The 24,945-nt window shown below is 37.5% G+C and overlaps 1 protein-coding gene across 4 annotated transcripts in view; it reads left to right on the top strand.

The window, feature by feature from the left end:
* stk10 (serine/threonine kinase 10) overlaps positions 1 to 24,945 on the top strand; it is a 151,058-nt gene that overhangs the window by 97,666 nt on the left and 28,447 nt on the right. For 2 of the 4 annotated variants that reach the window (XM_069898793.1, XM_069898791.1), the window contains exons 5-13: positions 4,910 to 4,982; positions 6,030 to 6,224; positions 10,478 to 10,559; positions 12,239 to 12,373; positions 13,279 to 13,926; positions 16,280 to 16,410; positions 17,295 to 17,418; positions 19,086 to 19,265; positions 23,808 to 23,900. In XM_069898793.1, the coding sequence (XP_069754894.1) occupies positions 4,910 to 4,982; positions 6,030 to 6,224; positions 10,478 to 10,559; positions 12,239 to 12,373; positions 13,279 to 13,926; positions 16,280 to 16,410; positions 17,295 to 17,418; positions 19,086 to 19,265; positions 23,808 to 23,900 (1,661 nt within the window). Of the gene's footprint in view, positions 1 to 3,280; positions 3,600 to 4,909; positions 4,983 to 6,029; positions 6,225 to 10,477; positions 10,560 to 12,238; positions 12,374 to 13,278; positions 13,927 to 16,279; positions 16,411 to 17,294; positions 17,419 to 19,085; positions 19,266 to 23,807; positions 23,901 to 24,945 lie in introns of those variants that run through there. The other 2 variants (XM_069898795.1, XM_069898792.1) reach the window with 2 other exon arrangements.

Here is a 24,945-nt window from a genome sequence, read left to right as displayed (position 1 = left end):
AGATTGATAAATGCGCGTTATGCAATGATTAATTACAATTTTTCACATCAGTTATACACCTGAAAAATTTAAAAAATATGGTTTTCATGAATCAGATTTGTGTTTTAGATGTGGTGATACAGTTGGAACATTTTTCATGCTGTTTGGTTATGTATACATATACAATCTTTTTGGAAGAAAATTCAATCGTTTTTAGAATACCTGTATAAGATTAAAATAGTTTTAGATCCAACAGTATTTTTATTGGGTAGTTTGCAACCTCTGAAAGGTTTGGGATTAGATAAGTTCCAGCTTGCTTTTGTATATTTAGCTTTATCCGTAGCGAACAAATGTATTGATAGTACGTGGAAAGATACAAATATGATTGATATTAATAGATGGCATAATGAGATGAAGTATTGTTTAATAATGGAAAATATTATGTATATTTTGCATGCTAATTATAATTTATTAATAAGTGGCTGTTGTACTTTGAATATTTACATTTCAATTTATATTGACTAGATTTTAATATGTATATTTAACTTTTTCTTTAATTTTTTTTCTTTTTTATGGCTCTCCTTAGGAGAGTTGGCTGAAGCGGGGGGTGGGGGGGGAGTTATTTTTTCTATATATTAAAAAAAATTCATGATCATGTTTAATTGCATATGTCATATTTGTTTTTTGAACGAATAAATAAATTTTAAATAAATTATACAAACCTATTTTGCATACATCTGTATTTGAGAAACAGTTTATGCATTGTGTTTAGTGATAAATATGTTACTAATCAATTTCTAATCCTTGTCTAATCATAATTGATGTAATAATATTGCCCAAGATTTTTTTAAAACAAATAACCATTTACAACTCAAATAATATTTGACCATTTTTCTTCCTCAACTGCACAGAGTAGATTAAAAGTAATAAATGTAGATGATGAATCAGACACCAGTATTTCCTTTGAAGCTGTTGTGAAATGCTTTAGTAGTAAACATGGTTGTGAAAGAGATTGAAGTTGTAAATCAAGATAGTATTCAAAATCTCAGTAGTCTAAATTATGACCCAATTTCTGATCAATTTTTACTGAGGTTGATGATAAAACTATGTTCTGTTTTAGTACTTATTGTTGAATTTGGTCACATGGGTTTATTTTGGTCGTGATGGCTCATTGGCCAGAAGGATCTGTTAATGGTCTGTATATAAGTTTAAATTTAAATTTTAAAAAATCTACATAATTATTATTTTTCTGCAATGTTTTAAAAATTAAAACTTAATACAATACTACTCCAATTATCCAAAATCCTCAGTTATCCAAAATTATTTGGACACGGAAGGGATGTCTGCTCAGCTCCCAACTAAAAATTTGGATAATTGAGAATTTCAGAAAAATCAGAAAATTTTCAAAGCTGAAATGATGTCATTTCACCTCTGAAAATTTCAGATAAATTTTGGAATTTTGGGAAAATCTCTGAGTAGAATTTTGAGTTTAGGTATTGGATTTATCTTATTTTGTTCAGGTTGTTTTTTTTTGGTGAAAATAACCATATATTTCAGTGTACAAGTTGAGTTGAGAAACCTTAAAAATTTTCTCAAAAGTTGGGGGGGGGGGGGGTCAACTTATGTGCCTGATATACTTTTGAGGCCTTAATTCAGCTAGAAAAAAACAGATTGACATCAGTTCAACGTACAAGTCAATGCTGGAAGCACCTCCACATCGTCGATGGTGCTGCTCTCCAACACCTCCCCTCCGTTGGGCACTGTGATAACTGCTCCTACCTAGGACCCTGAGATCGCCATCACTTCTCTTGGTTGGTAGGTTGAGGTTCCTCCTTCTCCCCGGGAGCACAATGACGGTGCTTCAACTCCGAGGTTTTTTTTATTTTACTTATTTAATTTACAGCTTTGTTACTTGCTATTGGGGTTTTTTTTTAAAATTGTGTTCCTGAAAGGCCCAAGCACTGCAAAAAAAAAAAAAAAAATGGGAGTTGACATATGCCAGAATAACATAAAACCCTTAAAATTAGGCTGAAAAATGGGGGTCAACTTGTATTCTGGTTGACTTATACACTGAAATATACAGTAAACATGATTTCACGTTTAAAAAGCCTTCCCTTTACTTTGATGTCCAGATGAGCAATTTTGATAAGATGGAAAAACAGCCGAGAACCAACTTGTATGCACTGGTTGCAGGGTGTTGTGTCTTGCTTGAGTTTGGAGAAAATTAGATGTAATGTTAAAGGGATCAAGGTTTAATTCAGCAAGATAAGGGGCCCATTCATGGACTATTGTCATAATTTGATTACTTAGGCAGGGGGGCTTGGGGTTTACTATCCGATGTCTTAGAGCTGACACTTGATTCTTTACAATTTATTTACTGGTGACCGTGCTTAGTGGGAGGGGTTAGATTAGTATGGTTATTTTTTCTTTTTTTTTTCTTCTTTTGTTCTACAACTAGAAGAGATTGGTCTATGTAGATATTCACAATGTATTTTTCAATATTAGAATATGAAGTGAAATTCTCATAAGGATTTTTCATTTATTTCAAAAATTATATAAGACAATGTATAATTTATATATGACTCATTCTGTATTACATTATATAAAATATATATCATTAATATCTAAACAATATAGACATGTAATATTTCTCTGTCAAATTAACAAAAATATCTTAAAAATGGTAAAAAAAAAGCTTTCCCTTTTGTTGTTTAAACACTGTAACAAGTGATTTACCATTGCTAATTGGGCTGTTTTAAGAAATAAACTAATTATCCAAAAATATAATTTATCTGAAATAGGCCCGATCCCAACCATTTCAGATAATCAGAGTTGTGTATTTCATGGATGTCAGTTTTGTGATGGTTTCAGCTTTGTGGGTCAACCCATGAACATTGAAGCTTGGTAAGTAAATCAGAATGGATAGTTGAGCTTAGATCTGGGTATTTTGCAGGTAGTTTTTCATTTAAAATAAATGTTTCATTGATGATGTGGATATATGGTGAAAAGCTTTATCCAAGGGTCAAGTCATGACAGTTGCCAAGAAGTTGAGTGAAGCTTGTCATTGTGGATCAGATTTTATGGTTTAGGTCCAGGTGAATTTTTCCAGTACTTAATTTTGGCAAAGCCATACAATTTAGAGAGGAGGTGTTAAAAACATGTGGATGTTTGGTCATATTCAGCTGTTACAGAGTTCTGTGTTGTGTATTGGTATATGTGTTGTGGTTTTGTGTTGGAAAGTGACAGTTTCCCTTGAAGAGCCAAGGTGAAGGTGGACTGCTGAGAGAGTGGGAGACGGATTGGGCATGTGCAGAAAATGATCTGGAAATTTCTGGACTTGGAAGACAAACCACCACTGGGTGTGGCTGTGAAATGGAAGGAGGCCCAAGCAGAGTCATTGTCTGGGAGGCATTTTAGAATGTTGGGCATTTTAAAAGGGATGAACATTCCAAAGGCAGCCAGAAGGATCTGGACCAAGCCATTGTTCTTCTCTCTGCAAGCAACACAAGAAGACCACTTCGAATTTTGTGCTCTCTCCCTCTCAAATATCCTTTGGCTTCAGTTTACTAAACAAACTGAATTTTGTTTAGGATCCTTTCTTCGGTTGAGATCGAAGTTTTGTGAGTCTTGTGTGTTTTGTGTCTGTTTTCTGTGGGCTGGTTGGAAAAATAACTTAGACTTCAATTGCATACGTTATATTTAGGCTGGGGAATTTATTAGTTTACACTGTTATAGAAATTTGCATAGTAACCAGTGGGCATTGTTATAAAAGGGGGGGGATTTGAATTAAAGTTTGAAGGTCAATTTTTATTAAAGTAATTGTTCATCTTTATCCCTGTGTGATATGCCTTCTTTGTGGTTGCTGGTTTGATCTTGTAACACAGCTAAATATAATATGCATTGCATATCTTTGTGCCTTTTGGTGCAAATTAAATGTGGCTTTTTGAATCACTGGCCACAGGCAGATATAGCAATTAGAGTGCATATGGAGACATTCTTCAGTATGTCTTAACTAGGATGATAGATGACAGTTTGCCATCTTTATTATTATTTTAAATTTTCTACTGGAAATGAGAACCTTTAGATCTTCAGCACTGCTAATAATCTTGTAATACATGGCATTCACTTCACTAGTTCCCTATCACAGATACACATCTCCTCACTTGTCAGGAAGACGCAACAGTGACTGCATTTTCTGAGAAGACTGAAGCGGGCAAGGCTACCGGCCATCATTATGCCAACCTTCAAATGAGCTCTATCGAGAGCATCCTAGATGGCTGTATCACCGTGTAGTACAGTTGTGGCAGGGAAATGTATCGGCGGCCATTCCACAGGACTAGAAGATGTGCAGAGAAGGTCGCTGGAGTCTCTCCTACCCCTATCCATGTGATCTACCAGGATTGTTGTCTGAAGAGTTGTGCAAAACAATTGAGGACCCATTCCATGCTGCATATAGCATCTTTCAGCTGCTCCCATCGGAAAAGATATACAAGAGTATCCACTAGGTGACGCGGACGGACAGCTTTTTGGCATGAGCAGTGAGAAGGGCTGAATGACTAACCGTCTTAGATTCTCATATTTATTAAACAATATTTATTTGTAAGTCTGAACATTGGTCCTGCATCTGTCTTGCTTGTCTATATGTCTTGTGTCTGATTGTGTGTCTGAATGTTTTGCACAGAGGATCAGAGAGCTATGTTTCGTCGGGTTGTACTTGAGCAATCAGATGACAATAGACTTTGAGCTACTCAAGTGGACAGAACTGCATTAAAGGTTGTCTGAGCATAAAGCTAATTTGATAAATTTGTCACTAAGTATGTTTCAATATGGATAAAATATTACAAGATTTTGTGTTAGTAAATTGGGGAATAATTGTTATTCCCTAAAAGGTGCAGTTCTTATCATTTCAACTCTGCTCTTTCCTTCACAGCGGATTTTGGGGTTTCAGCAAAAAACACAAAGACCTTGCAAAAGAGAGAAACGTTTATTGGGACACCCTATTGGTAAGCTACACTGTCCCAGAAGAAACATTTTTTGATTCTAAACAATGTTCCATCTTCCCACATTAGTACTCAGTTTATCATGATTTGTTAACTTGTGGAATTTATGTTGCATTAAATATTCAAATATGTTTCTAGTTTGGTTTACTTTCCCATTTACTGTGATAAAGTCGGTTGAAATTTGTTCATTCTAAATTGGTCGTTTTGAAGATTACTCACTGAGGTTATTTCATGAACCATGGCTTGACTTTTTCTGCCTTCTGTTATATTTAACATCTACATTCTGTTGTCCCTTTTTGCCTAACTGTTTAAAGCCTCCAGTGATTCTGGGTTACATGCCTTGGGTCTTTTTTTTTAATTAGTTATTAGTGAAGTGGTTTAAGAAATTAGATGAGTTTCAATATTCATGTATTTTTCAAGTTCAGTTTTGTATGGCACAAGGTCATAAAACAATGAATTTAATCTTAGATTGCATCCCAGACACCTATTATACAGACATATCAGTGACAGACAATTAGCAAATTCTACACTTGGACAAATAATTGAGTTCTCACATTTAATTTGATTCAAATTGTATTTCCTTTCTGAATCTACTTTAGTTTTTTGGAATAAATATTTTAACAATGATTTTCAACAAAGTGTGTAATCAAATCCTATAAATCTATTTTTAAAATGCGTGCAAGTGTATGCATATGACAAATGAGAATTTTAAATTTAATTTCATTTTTTTTATTAAAAATTTAGACATGCAACATGGTCACAGGCCTTTCCAGCCCATGAGCCCATGCTGCTCAAATACCCCAATTGGCCTAAAACCCCTGTATTGTTTGAAGGGTGGGAGAAAACAGTAGCACATGGAGGAAACCCATGCAGATATGGGGAGAGCATACAAGCTCCTTACGGACAGCTCCTAATTTGAACCCGGCTTGTTGCTGTAATAGTTTGCACTAACCACCACACTTAGTGTGCCACCCATTGCTTTACAAAATTCAGTTTATTAACCTTGTTAAATTGGATTCTCCTTTTTTTAAATATTTCATATTTTTTTAGGATGGCTCCAGAAGTAGTGATGTGTGAGACCATGAAGGATACGCCGTATGATTACAAATCTGACATCTGGTCCTTGGGCATAACCTTGATTGAAATGGCACAGATAGAACCGCCTCATCATGAGTTAAATCCAATGAGAGTTTTGCTGAAAATTGCCAAGGGAGATCCTCCAACATTGGAAAATCCTTCCAAATGGTAAAGACTGAAATATTGGATAATTCTATATCCTGTTTTGGTAAATCAAGTATTGAATTTTTCTCTCACTATGAGTACAAGATAATGAAATACAGTATTTGATGCCAGTCTGATACTTGAGCTGAGGAGTTGAATAGTGCTGTTTATTGCGGTTCTCATTTTGCAGAGAGCATCAGGATCTCAATCTCAACTTGTGTAATTATAGCATTTTTTTAAAACACACTTTGTCAGGTCTAAACATTTAAGAATCACTGAGCCCACATTGTTAGACTGGTCAGCTTCCCATGATGGCCATATCAAAATGATGTTTGAGAGGAAGGATCTTTCACTTGTATTTTTTAAATTTTGCAGACTTGCTAAATTGAGGCAAACCTAATAAATGGGAAGAATGCGCTAATGGCTATTGTTCTCATGTTTGGATTTTCAGCAAGATTTTCCAGGCAATCTTAACAGAACCAATTTGTGCAGCAAGCTAATTTACTTGCCATCAGAATTCTTGGAAGATTTTCATGGTTCTTTCAAAGTGGATTTCATTTGTTTTGGTTGCAGACTGAAAATTAAGAGCCAAGGCTTGCTGAGGATATTGCAGTATGAAAGCTGCACGTCTTGTAATCAAAGTGTCTTTTTGTGCAGCTGTCAGGTGCAAGACGATGTGATTGGGTTTAAAATAAAATTTCTGAAATTTTGTCCAATGCTCTGTGAGTAGTTTGTGTAAGTATTATTATTGGACTTTAAATGTGTACTGGAGGAGAACCACCTAATTTTTTTAAAGAAGTAGGGAGAGGCTGTGGATTTGTGGTAAAATGGTGAAAGCTGAGGGAAGCTCTCTGATCCACCACTGAGTGGCTGGAAGTAGTGGGGATTTCACTTTTTTCCATTTTCCAAAAAAAAGTCCTTGGTTATCTTGACAGTCAGTATCATTGATCAACTACTTGCAGTAGAAGTAACATATCTGCAGGTTCCTCTCCGAATTGCTGTATCAAATAAGTCCGTGTAGTGGAAGTACTTTCACTAGGACTGCTGCAGTTCAAAGGCAGCTCACCAGCGCTTTGCTGATGGATGATTTAGAACAGCATGAAATGTTGGCCTTGATGTAGATGCCCAGATTCTGAAAATTTATTCAAGAAAAAAATGAAAATGATCTGGACGGTGTCCTTGTGTACTACCACTTGAACATCCAGATGGTATTTGAAAATAGATGACACAAGTTGCATATAATTTGGAAAATAGTGAATGGAGAGTTAACTGGCAAGATGCAAATGAAAATATCCCTCAAAAGTCTGGTTGGGTTGGCTGCTCTTTGGTGTATTTATACATTATTTAAATGATTGTGAAGAAAGTTGAGAAAATGAAGCAGTAACAATGCTGATCTGTATATCATGGGGACAAGAATTTAGGGTGTAAAAGCTGTTTCATGGCAATTTAATGCCTTCTGAATGACAAAGTCTGTTGGCATCTCTGAGCACTACACCAGAATCTTGGAGTTCTTGCAGCAGAAGTCTGTGTTTAAATCTGGAATTTCTGAAATTTGCAAGAGAAATTACGAAGAAGTTGATGGTATCTTGCAGTTTATTGGGTAATTTGATGAACATTTTCAAATTATTGGCGTAGCTTGGCACCGAAAAGATTCTGGTTATTTACAGTCAAAGAATAGGGTCATGGTTTAAATTAGCAAAGTGAGGCCAACTTTCTGCATTGAAAGAGTAGTAGATGTTTATAGAACCTTTCATCAAATGGCAGTCGATGGTTGGTCAGCTAATTCTAAATCAGATAACAGGTTTTTGATGATGACATATTGGGGTGGCAGGAGTTGTTGTGCTTCAGTTGAGTGATGGAAAATTACTTTGGTATCCGGCACCTATGGCGATTGGAAGATGCCAGATTTGTTTTAACCTTAAATTTAATGTTAAACTTTGTTTCTTTTATAAAAATGTCTTAGTAAAGTAAATTATAGAGTTAAAATATTGTATTTGTTTTCTTAGTAAGTTAGCTGTGGGTTGGTACAGGGTCACACACAAGTCACAGCACATATATAGAGAACCATTCTTGGAGTCATGTCTTGGAGAGAGAGCTAATGAATATCAAGTGGGTCTTAATTATTCAAGAACTGCTGAGGAAGCCATCTGTTTTTAATCAAAACCACTTAAGCCTCTTGAACAGAGGTTGCTATGGATATGGAATGTCTTTGATAAAGAAACGGAATTTTGGTAGAAGTAAAAGTGATGGTCATGTGGTTTCCAAGAATTGGTGATGACCTCATTCATGATGTAACTGTCACGTGACTTGGAGAAATGTATTACTGAGTTCAGACATTTTGAGTTCAGTTTTATATCCGTTCAGCTTGGAGTTCACAGAAGTCAAAACCCTGTGACATACAAGGGTTGAAACCTTGTGAAAGATAGGGTTGAGTTACAGTAACCAGAATTGGTGCTGTTTGTTGAGTTTTTCTCCTAGAAGAAGTGGAACACAGAATCAGTGGTTTTTGAAGACCACTTTTCTGTCTCTTTGGTAAAGAGGACCAAATTCTACTGGGTCTATTTTTGGTCCACTTCATTTAACCCTTGTCTGGTTTGTGACTTCATCTTGGAAGTAATGTATAAATACACCAAAGAGCAGCCAACCCAACATTTGTTTGACCTTTGACTGGATTTGTGAATTCATTGTGGAATAAAATAGCCACATTCTTTGAGAAGAGGGCAGATTCTTTGTGTGGAAAATGTGATTGTGAGTAAAAGAGGCCTGAAGATGTAATGTTTAAAAGTGCTTTATAATTATTTCTGAAATGAGAATTTAAGACCTTCAAGCAAGACTAAAATGATGCCGAACTTTTTAAGGTTGACTTTTCAGAGTGGAACTTTGAATTACACACACACACTCTTGCATTTATACATTGTGGGGTTAAGTTTAGAGTTAAGTAAGAAAAATGTTATTAATAGTTTAATAAAAAACTATTATTTTGAATTTCCCATTGACTGGTGAATTTCCCATTGCTGTTCCTGTGTTAGTGCTAACAAAATCCCTTTAGTCCCAAACAGAATTAAAAGGGTTGTTAGTGCGTAATAACTGATGGTCCAGCTTTATTTTAAACAGCTGTAGCCCCATCTATGCTTCAAATCTCTGGCCTTGATACTGACCTGTTCTTGAGGTTAACTGGTTGTATGTTCCTTAATCGTTTGAACTGAAGCTCTAACTCCGGATTTTTCTAACTCACCGGTAGTTTGGAGGCCCATCCTGTCATGTGCCTTATTGACCACAGCGAAACTCGACATGAGTCTTATCGCAAGAATATGTGTATTAATAAATTTAAATTACATTAAGCTTCATAAATAGTTTGGCTGGAGTCATTTGTATTGTGGACTGTGTGTGATGCTAGCAAAATTGATTTTTGCTCTGAGGAAATAATACTTTGGGGCTCCTTTTTGAAGTTCTGAGGTTTTGCTGGTTATGATGAAGGTGTCCAGCCTAGAATGATCTGTGATTTTTTTTTTTAAAGGGGGAGTAAGTCCACTCATTTTTGCAAAAGTTTCTTGGATGTACCTTTCACAATTGAAAAATGTCATGATCATAAAGTAGCCTGGGTGAATTGTGAACTAAACTTGGTGATATGATTCCACAAGCAAAGTGTGCCGGTTGTAGTGATTGTTCAAGTCTTGGATTTACTGATGATGCAAAATCCTTCGTCCCATCCCAGTCTTTGGGTGCACCCATCCTGGTGAAATTGAGCTATGAAGATGGAAAGCCATGTTAGAGTGGGATGACAATTTGCTATTTTAAGATCACCTGTGATTAAAACTATTGGATGCCATTTTCAACACTTCCTTTTGTAGCAAAAGGACCTAAACTAGTGGTTCTCAACCTTTTTCTTTCCATTCACATACCACTTTAAGTAATCTCTAGGTCATTGGTGCTCTGTGATTAGTAAGGGATTGCTTAAGGTGGTATGTGAGTGGAAAGGGAAGGTTGAGAATCACTGCTCTAGACCCAATTGTTACTGACATTTTTCTTGAGAAAAAATGTCTTTGTGCACATAATGAGTAATTTAGGCACAGTTAAAACAGTGGTTTTTAAACTTTATCTTTTCACCCACCTACCACCTTAAGCAATCCCTTACTAATCACAGAGCATCTATGGCATAGGGAATACTTAAAGTGGTATGTGAGTGGAAAGAAAAAGGTTGAGAACCACTGGCCTAAACAATGTGTATGATTGCAGAATTGTTAATTTTAAGCATTTTGGAATTCTCATCTCTTCAGGTCTGCAGATTTTAAAGATTTTCTCAAGAAAGCACTGGATAAGAACCCAGATACCCGTCTAAGTGCTGCACAGCTGTTACAGGTGAGAACTGCACAAACCTGTCTTTGTTTTATCTAATTTGCTGATGAAATAATCTGACTACAGTAAAATCCCCATTATCCCAAATTCGAGCAACTAGAAAATCAATCACGGAAAATAAATAGGTAAAAAGTATGGAATTTTAAAATTGGTGCTCCCAAGCGGCAAGTTCACTAATCACACAACACGCAATCTCAAGCAACTGGCAAATTCACTGATCCGGTGTCTACCAATCCCCATAGCTGCTGGATACCGGGAGTTTTACTGTATTTACCTTGCCATGTCATAGTCAGTGTTATCTACCATATTTTGTTTACAATTGAAAATGTTAGTATTTATTCATTATTGACTAAAACATGAAATAATGAGCCACTTCACTGTCTTTTAAGAGACACAATGCTGATATTTCAAGGAAGAATGTTGAGATTGGATTGAATCATTAAATTCTCAACCATTTATTCAATCTGTTGAATGTTAATTCATTATTTAATTGTGGTAGTGGATGCCAATAGATTTGAGAAAGATGGAACTGTTGCAGAGAGTTAAGAGACTGAAAATAAATATTTGTCAAGGTCACGGCCAGTAAATGAAATGTCTAAGATATCAAGTTTTTTTTCTTGTGCTACATAGGTAGCTGTAACTGGCAAACCAGAAGCGAGGTAACTTCAAAAATAATTTTCTTTTGGCTTGTTTGTTTTATTAGTGAATCTATTTTGGTGTTTTCTGATTGGATTTTTGTGGTCAGGACTTGGTAAACAATTGAATTTAGAATCCAGTACTAATCAATGTTCAGAATTTATTCAATGTTTTGTTTTCTTTGTAAATAGATTTTGACTAACAGTCCTTAATCAGCCACCTTTACACCAGACAATAAAATAGTTTCACCTGTGCAATGAGAGGACATCATGGGTTTCAGAACCTGTTTGGGAAAGAGGTACCATTAGTTATTTATTCCACACCAACACAGAACTAAGAATCTGTGGTCTTAGCTCAGGTTTTCTGTTGTATACTAAAGAAGATGTATCTTCCAACTCCATTGGGCATGCCATAAGAGCACAGCCTCAGTCCACTATTCATTGAAGCAATTGGTGATATTGAAATCTTATGGACTTGGAACCTACCAAAATGATTCAGTGTTTTAACCTAAGAGGGCATTGAAAGAAATCAAATGGGTTGTCCTGCTCTGCTTCATCTGCTGCTTTTTGTCCATTTTCTTTGATTCCCTTGGAATCCAAGAGCCTATTGATCTCAGCTTGAATATACTCCAAGCATCCATCACCCTTTGGGGGGAGCTGCAAAGATTTACGGTTCTCTGAATAAAGAAAATTTTTCATTCCATTACTCTAAATACCACATTCATCTCCTAATGCAGTGAATAATACCATCACTGATACTGATTACAAAGTGATGATGCTTAAATGTTTGTCCCCTTTCTTTTGCCAGGACATTGCATTTAACGTGCCTATAATATGTTGTCTTGTTTTATCTTTATAACTTTCTGTGATTCTTGGTAACACTAATTACCTGGTATCATTGATTTTGCTCTTAAAGCCCCCCCCAAAAAATAACCAAAATGGATGTCAAATGAAAAGTGCAATCCAGTCAGTTGGATGTAAATTTGATGCAATTTTTGACACGAGCATTTATGTTTGTACGACCAGTTCATTCTCTTCTATTAACAGCACCCTTTTGTGAGCAGCGTGAGCAGTAATAAGCCTCTCCGGGAATTAGTGGCGGAAGCAAAGGCCGAAGTCATGGAAGAAATAGAAGACAATAGAGAAGAAGCAGAAGATGATGACTCTTCAGAACCAATATCGGTAAGAGCATAACTAAAATGAAAGTTACACTTCAAATTTAATATTTTTGGACTGAGTTTGATAACATGGATAGAATGATGCATTAAAGTATGATGGCAAGTAACAGATTATTTGATGTAAACCTGCGTTGTTTTGTTTTAACCTAGTATAGAATAATTTAGATGTAGGAAGACCTTTTATAAATGATGGCATCATCCTAATTTGGATGATGGTCTTCCACTCTGAACACTGCACTTTCGATGAGACGAGAAGCGATATATTTCTGGCATGATATAATTTAGTTATTTGATGAGTGGAGAGCTAAGGTTTTTCTCTGCCGAGCAGAGAAAGTTGATGGGCTAAACTATTGAGGATTTGGGAAAAGTGACAGCTGGCACTGCCAGATGATGAAGTAAAGTTCGTAAACCATCTAGAGAAACGATGACTTTTGATCTGGCAGGTGTAGCTTGAAAATGGGATGAGCGGTAATTTAAAGGAAATTGGAACTAAATGTGATTTTTTTTTAAAAAGCAAAGACATGGACAAAAAAAGGGGAAACAATCGACTGCTTTCTTAAATGTCAGCCACAGATCAAGAAAGATAAATTGTCCCTTAATCAAACATTCTGATTTTTTTTGTCCTCTCTGGCTTTTATAGAATGCACATTTAATTCTGTTCTTTTTTTTTAATGTGAGTGTGACTTAAAATTGTTGAAAATTCACATGGAAATGTAGTAATATTGTAAAGGATAATAATGTGACAGAGACTGTATGCACTGAAACCTTCTCCGCTGTAAATAAATGAAGAGGTTTTATGCATTTTTTTCTTTTGATCTACATGCACTGAAGTTAATTTCAGACATTAAGCATTAATTGGCTAAAATGGAAACTACTTTGCATAACTGAAATAAGATGGTGCTCTTTTAGCCCCTTCCAGGCCATGCACGTGGTCCTTCCGAATTAAGCCAAATTAGTTTGGAAACCGAAAACCTTCCCAAGATCTCAGAGTCTTCAGAAGTCAACAATGCTGATTCTAAAGCTGGAAAACCTGATAATTCCAATGAAGAGCAGTTGGATGAAGGGATGTGCAGTAGTGATAGTGACAAAGCAGTAAGTGAGAACTCGGTGAAGACTCTCAATTTTGACTCTGGAACTGAAGATGGCAAGTCCAGTCCACCTATCAAAGACAAATCCAAAATGGACCTACAAATTAGTGATGGAAAAATAGGAAGTACCAATACTTCTGTGCAAGTTTCAGAAAAGAAAGAATTGGGACAAAATTCCACTGGAGAAAAACAATGTAGTTTGGCAGCTAATTCTGAGACCGTCCAGCCTACAGATACATCAGTCTCAGAGGATACCTCTGCTTCAAAGGAAGCCAAGAATAAATCAGATAAGCAAGTCACTCTGGCTCCATTTACATCAACTTCCAATGGAGTGGCTGATTCTCCTGAAGGAAATTCAAAGAGAAATTCTTATTCCGGTAGTGTATCAGCGTCAGATAGCATGGACTTGAATGTTTCTGTTTCAGCTGATCTATCTTTGAACAAGGAAACAGGTTCATTGTCCATACAGGTAAGAAAACATGTTTTTTTTTGTCAGTTATTGTGAAAAGGAATCTTAACAAAAAAAAAATAGTAGAAGCAGTTTGGTCTTTTAGCACATACCATTGCAAGCCAATTGGCCTTGGTTTACATGCTCCCTAGTTCTTAAAATAAGAGGGCTGACATGTCTCTGGCTGCCTCACCTACGAGTGCTTATTTGTACTTTTTTTTGTATTCCTTTTGCTATACTAGCTGAACACTAAGAATGCATGGACCAGGAATCAAAGCAAGATCATCCTTTGTTAAACTGTTTCGCTATTCGCTGTGTTCATTGGTTAAATCACCAAATGCTATCTGATGGTTTGAATCTCCGGTGTATGTTACACATTCTGTGCTTCCTGAAAGTGTTGAATCTCAAATGTCTAGCTTGTATCCTGAATATTCCCCCCCCCCCCCCCCCCTCATTCATTACCTATTTTAAATGTCTAATTGTGCCAGTTAGAACATGTTTGGCCTACATTGTTCATAGCAGTCCTGTTTTGAAAATGATTTCTGCTCTAAAATATGAATTGTGACCTGCAATTACTTTTGACAAATCTGATTTTGTCCTGAATTAATTGAACATTATTTAATGCGTATCCTATCTTCCTGAAAAAGTTTTCACATGAAAGGTATTTCAGTTAACTATGCATTTCGGTACTCTGGATTCAAATGGATGCACGTGTTCCAGTACCCTGAGGCCACTTGTCACCTATGCCCTGCACAGTGCAGTTTTCCCTAACCTATCCCAAGGCACGATCTTCCGCTGGGAAGCTCACTCCCAGTTCATCTGCATAGCCCAGAGGAATTCATGGCATCTGCTGTTATTCTTCCCGTTTTACTTTTGCACTGGAGCAAGCTGCCAAGAAATTCTTGTGAATCATATCAGGGAGGTATGACACCAAATGAATACTTCAGTCATTAGACTCCCCAGTAGCATCCATAGTCATGTCCAAAGCCCTGATATTACACATTGGTAAAATGCTGGAGGAATTCAGCAGGACAAGCAACATCCCCGTGAAGGAAGGAGGATGGTGGACATTTTTAATCAAGGCCCTGCAATGAGACATTCAGTCAAGTTGAGAAGGGTTCTGGAGTTATCCAAGGCCACAAAGTCAACGACTTTCCTGATTGGATTCACAATTTAGTATCTTGCTGGTCGGTCAATGTTCAACATCCAATTGTGGCTGTTCCCAGGATAAGTGAGGTTCAAAGTCCCCTGGAATACTGAACAGAAGTTAGGAATGACATCCTCTCATTCATCACCCACAAAAGTCTGTGACTGCATTTCACTCGGGGTGGGGAGAGGGGACAAGATAATTCACAATACAGTAATGAATTACAAAATTCATTTTTTTGAGTTCTAAAATGAGCTGATTGGATTTTACAATCCAACATAAAATTCAAGAAAGCAGCTGCAAAGTGAAGGCACAGATTTTCATTTGATTTAAAAATGTTAATTCAAATGGTTTTCATCATTTCATGCATGTTGAGAAACATTAAATCACGATTATAACTTTGACACATGACAAATTTACTGCCTGGGGACTTTGAGCCTCACTTATCCTGGGAACAGCCACAGTTGGATGTTTCTGGAAGAACATTGACCGATCAACAAGATACTAAATTATGAATCCAGTCAGGAAAGTAGATGACTTTGTGGCTTTGGATAACTCCAGAACCCTTCTCTCTTCACCTTCCTGATCTCAACTTGATGGTAATGGGGAGACTAATGACTGAAGTATTCATTTGGTGTCCTGGTGTTGTACCTCCCTGATATTGTGTTGCACAAGAATTTCTTGGCAGCTTGTTCCAGTGCAAAAGTAAAACAGGAAGAATGTATTAAAAATAATGCATCGGTATTAAAGATCAAATTGATAGCAAACAACTTCAGTGGTTGGGACTATATAATGAAACTTAAATTATCAGCACGTGGTATAACTGTTGATGGGACACTGGTTAAAGTAATATCACTATTCACACAACTGAAGCTACTTTTTTGATTAAATGAGCAATGGTTTTCAGAGCTGTCTGGTAATTGTATCAGTTATTTTCTGCAAGTGTATCAGCTTGACGATAATTTTGGGATTGATGATATTAAAACACTGAATTCCAATGATGCCAGCAGGATAAGAGAGATCAACCTTGTGATATTTTGTACAGGATTTGAATATTCCTTTAAGATTATTCCATAAGATGCTGAATGAGCTTGAATCAATCCAGATCAGCAGCAAGTTGCAAATAAGTCTTAATGTTCACCAAGTATAAGAGTGCAAATGAAGTACTGAGTAGGAATAATTTTGTGGACTTTCAAAAATAATCAGTCTGATTGTATGTTTGTACAGGGTAATAAAGCAAACAACAAAACACTGAAGCGAACCAGAAGGTTTGTTGTTGATGGAGTGGAAGTAAGTGTCACTACGTCAAAGATTATTGGTGAGGATGAGAAGAAAACAGAAGAAATGAGATTTCTAAGGTATGTGGAAAATTTTTTAAACCTCAAAACCTTTAAATCTACAATAAAATCCCCATTATCCAGCACTCAATCCACCAGAAACTGAAACCACTGACAAAAATGAAGAGGAAGTAAATCCATGTGCTTTAGAATAAATAAAGTTTTAAATGAAAGTTTAAATAAAATTTTTAAATTGTTCAAGTAAAGGTTCTCCAAAACAGCACACACCCCAGCGGAGTGCCCTAGTCCAGCCCCATCCGCAGCAGCTATTTCAATAAAGTTGTGTTTGAATAAAATGGAAACCAGAGCACCCGAGGAAACCCATGCAGACGCAGGGAAAATATACAAACATGGCCGTGGTACAGTTAACGTAGCAGTTAGCGCAACGCTGTTACAGCACAAGTAACTGGGTTTCGAATTTAAATTTTGTAAGTTGATTAAAATGAACTTTACATAATTAAAGATTATAATACTGATTTTATTCAAATTACACTTTGCGCTGCTTTTTTTGTAAGCGATGTATTCTTAATGCAGGTGTCTTCATTGGGCATTGGAGGTGTGAGTCTCAGTCAAGCAGAAAATTTGCAGACCATGATCCCTGTAGGGGCCGGATAATGGGCATTTTACTATTAAAAGTGTGGTAGCTTCACAATCTAGTTGGAGCACTTTATTTCATTTCACAGGCTTATGAACTTGAGCAAATTTCTGTAACCGAGGAAACTGCAGAAATTACAGCAGCCCATTTAATGTCATTTCTGTGAGTTCAATTATTTTATACAATCGTGCATCAATGTCAAAATTTGTGGTTTTAGTTTGTGACAGTTTTTGCAAAACTTGGAAAATTGAGGTCATACAAAAATTGCTTTGTCTGTCCTATAACTCTAATTCTTGTTTTAAATCAACAGGAGACAGGAACTGCGAGAATTACGGTTACTTCAGAAAGAGGAACATCGGGCTCAAATTCAGCTCAGTTTGAAGTTGCAACAACACCATGAGCAAATGCTTCGTCGTTTTGAACAAGAGATGCATGTATGATTTTTAAAGCCATTTGTGACATAACAAAATGAAAATTAAATGGCATTTATCTCTGAATAAAAACCTCTCCTGGAGCGGGAACAGATTATTTGTTGATGGCAGCCATTTTCATGAGCTGTCCTGAGACTCAAGTGTGCAGGTGTGGAAGCCAAGGCTTCAACTCGCACCATATAACAATCACAGCATAGAAACAGGCCAGCCAAGCCCCTCTAGTCCATACCAAACACTTTCTCCCACCTAACTGACCTACACTCAACCCATTACCCTCCATTCCTTTCCCATCCATATACACATCCAGCTTCTTAAATACTAATATTGAGCCTGCCTCTGATGCCATTTTGTCTGGAAGCTTGTTCCACACACACCCACCACTCTCAGTAAAAAAAAGTTTCCCCTCTTGTTTCCTCTAAACTTTTGCGGCCTAACTCTCAACTCTTGTCTTCTCGTTTGTATCTTCCCCTTTTTCTGCACCAACTCTGTCTATACCCCTAATAATTTTAAATACCTGAATCAAATCCCCTCTCAACCTTCTATGCACCAAACACTAAATACATAACTTATTTAACTATTCCCTTTAACTTTGACCATGTTACCCTGGCAACATTCTAATAAATCTTCTCTACACTCTCTCAATTTGTTGATATCTTTCCTATATTTGGTGACCAAAACTGTACATAATACACCAAATTTGGCCTCACCAATGCCTTGTACAATTTTAACTTCCCAGCTCCTATAATCAATCCTCTGATTTATAAAGGCCAACATACCATAATCTTTCTTCACCACCCTATCCACATGTGACTTTATCTTCAGGGAATCATTATTCTTAGATCCCTCTGTTCTACTGCACTCTTCAATTCCCTACCATTCACCATGTATGTCCTATTACGATTAGCCTTACCAAAATATAACATCTCACACTTATCTGCATTAAACTCCCATCTGCCATCTCCAAGGGACCAAGTTTATCCTTCACTATCCTTTTGCTCCTATTCTATCTGTAGAAACCCTTTGGATTTATTTTCACCTTACTTGACAAAGCAACTTCGTATCTCCTCTTGGCCTTTATAATTTCCTTCTTAAGATTCTTTTTACATTCTTTATATTCCTCTAACACCTCATTTACTTCATGCTGTCTATATTTTTTTATACACCTCTCTCTTTCTCTGAACCATATTTCCTTGAAAACCAAGGCTCCCTAAAACTTTTAGCCTTTCCATTCATCCTGACAAGCACATGACGTGTCTGTACCCTTACAAGAAAAGTAAGATTTCACACATTAATATAGTAAAACCCCTGGTATCCTGGCACCTATGGGATTGGTAGATGACAGATAAGTGAATTTTCAGGTTGCTTGAGATTGTGTGTTGCATGATTGGCGAACTAAGTGCGACAATTTTAAACTTTTGTGCTTTTTTTTTACCTATTTATTTTTTGTTTTTTTTGCCGGTTGCTTGAATATCAGATAACAGGTTTTTCCTGTACTTTGATAAATCACTTTTCAAATTATGTATTTTTGAAGAAATGTCAAGGTCCACTGCACATCCTTGCTCCTTTTGCTTTTTTAGAAATAATTTGAGAAATGGACATTCATGTTATAAATACCTTGATATTTCAGTGACTTTTAACAACAAATGCATGCAAACAATTTTTCTCTGCAGACAAAGCGGAAGTTCTTTGACACAGAGTTGGAGAATCTGGAAAGGCAACAGAAACAGCAGATAGAAAAAATGGAGCAAGACCACACAAACCGGCTGCGTGATGAGGCCAAACGGATCAAAGCTGAGCAAGAGGTGGAATATGCCAAATTCATGGAGCAGTTGAAAGCCATGAAGAAAGAGGTAAAAAAAAATAAGGTACAATAGAGTATGTCATTAAGTTAGAAACGTCACATCAAGATTTCTATACAAACATGCGCTGTAATCTCGAGCAAGAAAAAAACTGCTGGAGAAACTCAATGGGTCAGGCCGTATCTGTGCAGTGAAAGGGATGGCTGATGTTTCGGGTCAAGAGAGATGGCCAGGGTGGGAGGGGAGGGGGGTTGTGATGCAAGGGCTATCAGGTGATTGTTGAAATGAGGTGATGATGGGGCAGATGGAGCCAGTGGATGAGGAGAGAGTGGTGTTGGGAGATTGAGGATGATGGGTAGACTCTGGTAAGGAGAGAGGAGAAGTAGTAAAGGAACCAGGGAGAGGCTGGAATTTGGAAACACCAGAGGCTGCATATGCTGGTCCATTTCATAAGGAAGGTAGGTGTTCATGGCAGATGGAACCTGGTTCAGGAGAGGATTGAACTGGGGAACTTGGAGGCAACGGGAGAGAGAAAACGTGGGGAGTGCAGGTTATCTGTAAATAGTGAGGACATGAATTTGTAAAATTCTGGCAACCTGCACTTTACATGCTCCATTTTTCCCTCCTGTGTCTCTTGTGTCTTCCAGCTGGTTCCATTTGCCCATCATCCTTGCCTAATCCAATTACTTTCTAAGCTCAGTCTCCATCTCCCTCACCTGTTTACACATGCTCATCATCTCCCTCTTCAGTTGTTCCACCTGTTGCCTGCCAGCCCCTGCCTTATCCCTTCCTCTGACTTCATTTCCCCCTCTTCACTTTATCCTGATGACAGGTTTCAACTCTAATCAGAAACTATTCCTTGGTCTTCAGAAATGCAGCCTGACCCACTTGGAGCCTCCCGAAGCTTCCCCCCCCCCCCCATAGAAATGTTGAATCATGAATGTGCTAAGTTTTAAGGATGATATACAGTGAAACCTCGTTAGAACGCGATTCGTTACTATGTGAAACACTTATAGCGCAGGTTTCTGTGGACCCCAAACTGCTAAGGGCGGGCTGATGACAATCAGCCGGTGACCCAACTCCCCATACCTGACAGCCCCTCTTCCTGCTACCCCTGCCCGCCGGCGCGGGGCACAGGCAAACGTCCCACACCAGCCATCTGTTCCGCGACTCGGCTGAAGTGCGGTATGAAATTTTGGACCCCAACTACCGTGTTCAAATGAGGTTTTACTGTATACTATTTGCAATTATTTAAATTCTTTCACTTGTCTTGGCCCCTCAAATCATCTCTCTGGTTTCTTCCCAACAATAATATCAAATACAGTTTCCAAATGATTATTGTTGCAGACAACATGAATAACATTAGAGTGATAGAAGTTTTGATTTCCTGATTTAGTTTGAAGATTTGAATAATTGTGCACAAAAGTTAGATAATTTAGCTACTAATATTTTTGCTTCCAAAACTGCTGTTCTCATTTTTCTTCAATTTCCTTTCTGCCAAAACAAGCAAAATATTAGTGGTGTGGTGGATCTGATGTTTCCTATTGAAATACAGTAATGTTTACACGGCTCATTTTTGATCTTTGTACCTAGAAAATGTTTCGGCTTTTTTTTAACATTTGAAATTCTAGAGAACTGGTGCATTTTATGCTGCAACTTTTCACTTTACGTTGTATCCATTTTGAAAACTTGGTATTTTCTACTCTATTTGCAAATCTTTTTGTTAGGCGCTCACTAATAAAGATTTGCAAGCATCTTTACTATTAAATATTCACAAATCTCCTTTAATTGTGTACAGGAGCATAATGATGGATGTGATGCGCCATTTTGATTCATCCATTCCAGACTACATCTCCTCTTGAAACACAGTATGATTGGCATGAAGGGAGATAGCTATTGTTCAGAATGGTGGTAAACACCTCAATGCTCCACTGGTATCATACGAATAAGTATATAAATTTAGTGCAATTTCAAATTGAAGAGAAAATAACATTGACCAAATGGATTCAATGTATTTGAATTCTTGTTAATACATTGTTATAGAACAAGTCTTTGGGATAAGAAACTTGCCAATTTCCCGATTAAGGGCTCCAGCCCAAAACATCAACCACTGCTACTTGAGCCAAGTTCCTCCCAACAGATTGTGCTTAGTTACCAGTATCCCATTAGGGAACTCAGTGTTAGGGCACCAGGTTCCTATTCTGGAAGCTCAAGTAGTGACTGGACTCTTTTTAAAACACTCAAGTTGCAAAATATGAAGCATCTCACTACATCCATAAAACCATGCTGTCTGGTACAGAATTTAAACCCTAAGAGGCAGCAACTCAGGAAATAAGAAGAAAAAAAACTTTTTGGGTGCAAAACAACAAATGCATTTATTCAGATCAGTTTGCTTTCAAGTTCACCAATCTTCAGCAAAATCAACTCCTGAAAAAGCAGCTATTTTAGAATGGCATAGAAAAGAAAAAGGCTGACAGTCCCCATTATAATTGCCCTTTGCCATTCTGCGGCTTTTCTCTAATACGCAACCTGACAACTGTTGAACAGGGCATTGCTCTCCATGTCAGCCTCTTCATTTGGCAGTGTTCCGTGTTCTTTGTGCTCTTCAGTGAAGAAATTCTTGTGGAAGAGGGTGATGTGGCTCTCCGAACTCTCCTGGTGCTTTTGTGTGCAGTATTGGTAAATGCAGGCTTGGTGTCTGGCCCATTCTGACATTTTGCCTCTTGACTATTCTCATTTCTTTTTTTTTTTACTGCCAATTAGACCACTGCTGTCTGTGACTATTCCAGTAATTCCTCTAAAGCTGCCAATAAACTGCTTAAAACATTTCCTTTCTTTTTCGGTGTTGTGTAAAATTTGAGACTCAATGTGCCATTTCCTATTTTTTTCTTGCAAGGATTTCAGAGCATCTCGGGCTGTTCGTCTGATCCACAATGATGCAATCGTTCTCTGTGTCGTACTTGCAGCACAATGGTCTTTCTCGCTTAGTGGATTTTGAGCTTTTTAAAATCTTGGTATCCATCCAATTCCTGTTCAATGAAATCCTTTATCCTGCCTTTTCAAAAACAGCAAATCTTAATTGTCTTAAAATTTGATCACTTCAAAGATCTTCCATCTGAATACTGAAGAAAGACATCAATTCCAATAATATTTATTAGAAAGTAAGGTGGGGGAGGGCGGTTACACTTCCTATAAAGAGATTATCTCAGACCAAAAAAAACTCATTCTTGTAACCTGACTGCAAAACACAGACCTGTGGTTCTCCTCTAAAGGGCACTGTTCCAATGTGCCACTATGTGGAATTTAGCTCCCCTAAAGTGTCTGGTTCCCCCCCCCCCCCCCCTCCCAAGTTTGATGCCCTTATTGAATTTAATTCTGGCTGCAAGAATGCAATTATTTGTTTTCTCAAAAGCTGAAAATGCTGAGCATTTTGGGTGGCATATGTGATGAGGGGCTTGGCTCTCATCTTGCATTTATTTTTTTTATCTGAATCGAGAGGTTTGGGATTCAACCAGTTTTGGGTACCTGCAGAGACGTAGATGAGGGAGAATAGTAAAAGGGGTCTGAGGTGGGGTGGAAGGTTGGAGAGATCAACAGTGGGCTCAATGGTATGAAGTAAGGAGTGAGTTAATAAAGAGTATATTGAAAAGTGTTACTAGGGTAGGAGAACCACCAGTGGTAGCTGCTACTTGAAGGAAACCATTGACTGTAACCTGAATTAATTCTGATGTTGGGTCTCGGAGGATGTCGTATGCCTTGTTCGAAGATGCAAACCTGACCCTCAAATTTCTTTTGACCAGATGCTAAGCAATGGGATTGAACTCATGCATGACTGGAAGATTGGGGTTGCACTTGTGTTCTGAAAGATGTACTTCTGCAAAGCTGTAACCACTCTGTTTAGTTCGAATTTAATGGCGATTGCATTGTGAAGAAAAGAGAAATTAAAAGCTCTTTCACTTCAAAAATGGAATGAGGCATGGGGTGGTTAGAAGGCATGTCGAATTGGTGATTGTACAGTGTTACTTGGAGGCTGTTGCTTTTCCAAGAGAGAGAAACAAAAAACTTCAGATGCTGGAATCTTGAGCAAGCAATGAGAATTTGGACGGACTTGGTGGGTCAGGCAGCCTCCATGGGTAGAAATGGTCAGTCACTCTTCTGGATTTGGGATCCTTAAGAGTAGAGTGAGAATGGATAATGTTACCTACAAGAAATTGGAAAGGGGGGTGGGGTGGGGTGGGGTGCAAGAGTTATTCGAATAATGTGCCGAAGGTGGGTTATTGTTTTTGCAACAATGGGAAGGGGAGAATGTTGGTCACTGAGTAAACCACAGTGTCAGAGAGGGGATGGTCCCCTTGGAATTCTGGCCTTTTGCTGATGTAGGTGTGGTCTGAATTAATTCTGACATCCTATAGAACGATTTTTAAATCGATTGAAAATCTAAATACTTTTACACTTTAGTTTACTTAACGATGATGAACAAGATAAGTAAACTTCATAGTTTGACCACTCTCATTCTTAATCCTGAAACCTCTGCACTTTGATGCAGATTATTAAATTAATTGTTAAAATATGTACTTTTTTGTTGTACATTAGGTAAAGAGTGAGGTTGAAAACCTTCCCAGAAACCAACGCAGAGACAGCATGAAACAAAAAATGGGAGAATTTGCACAGAAGAAAAAAACACAGGTAGCAGCAGTGAATAGCAATAATGAACTAGAACGGGCCTAAAACTGAAGTAAGCTGCTTCCACCTGTTCTTGATTTGAATTGGCCCAAACTCTTTAAGATTCTTTATCTCTCTGCATTCCTACCACAGCTTAAAGCTCTTCATTTGCTTTCCTTTGTACCTTTTATATATAATATTTTAAAAGCAAAAAAAAACGAACCCTTGGATCGTCTCAGCGGGGTTCAGGCTGTGTTTGGAAACGAAAGAATAGCCAATATTTTAGATTGAGATACCTCATCTGGACTGAGTGTAGAGGAAAGGTTACTAGTATAGAGGGGCTAAATGATTGGTTGAGGTGTGAGGTGATGGGAAGGAGGAGAACAGAAATGGGAACTGATGGGGGAGAGATGGAAATGAAAAAGGGAGCCAGGTTTGGAGTGGGTGGGAATATTGAGACAGGCTGGAAGGTGATTTCTGGAACCAGACAAGTGAGGGATGATGGGCAGATGGAACCTGCTGGAGAAGAGGTGAGCCCTCAAGGTTTTTAGGTGAAGAAGTAATGATGACAGTGATGGGTAGATGGAACCAAATGAGGAGAGGATAACAAATCTAGGTAACAGTGAGCTGTTGGAGGGGTGGGGGGTGGAAGCTAATCATTGAACTCTGGTACAAATATTGGAAATACTTTACTCACTTAGTTTCTGATCTCAATCCTTCACTCTTATTCATTCTCCATGTTTCATGCAATCTACTTGGGAATTGAAACATAGTTCATTTAAGCCATATGACGAAGGAATATTTTTGTAAGTTGTGTTAAAGCCCTGGATTCCATGCATTTGATTGGACACCAGCACTTAATATTGGATTCTTGGGTTAGATAACCCCTCTGTAATTTTGTTCTTTCTGGGTTAACATCAATGGTTTATCTGGGTGTGAATTGTTTCTAAGTGCTTTGTTAGTTGTTCAAAAAACACAATTGGATTAAAATCCAATGGAACGCAGTGCATCCATCTGTCCTTGAATGTTTGTTGCAGATATATCTGCAATGAGCAGTCTTGCGCTTTAG

Source organism: Narcine bancroftii, chromosome 9 (genome assembly GCF_036971445.1).
Source record: "Narcine bancroftii isolate sNarBan1 chromosome 9, sNarBan1.hap1, whole genome shotgun sequence".
Classification (NCBI taxonomy): domain Eukaryota; kingdom Metazoa; phylum Chordata; class Chondrichthyes; order Torpediniformes; family Narcinidae; genus Narcine; species Narcine bancroftii.
This window is presented reverse-complemented; position numbering and strand designations above follow the sequence as displayed.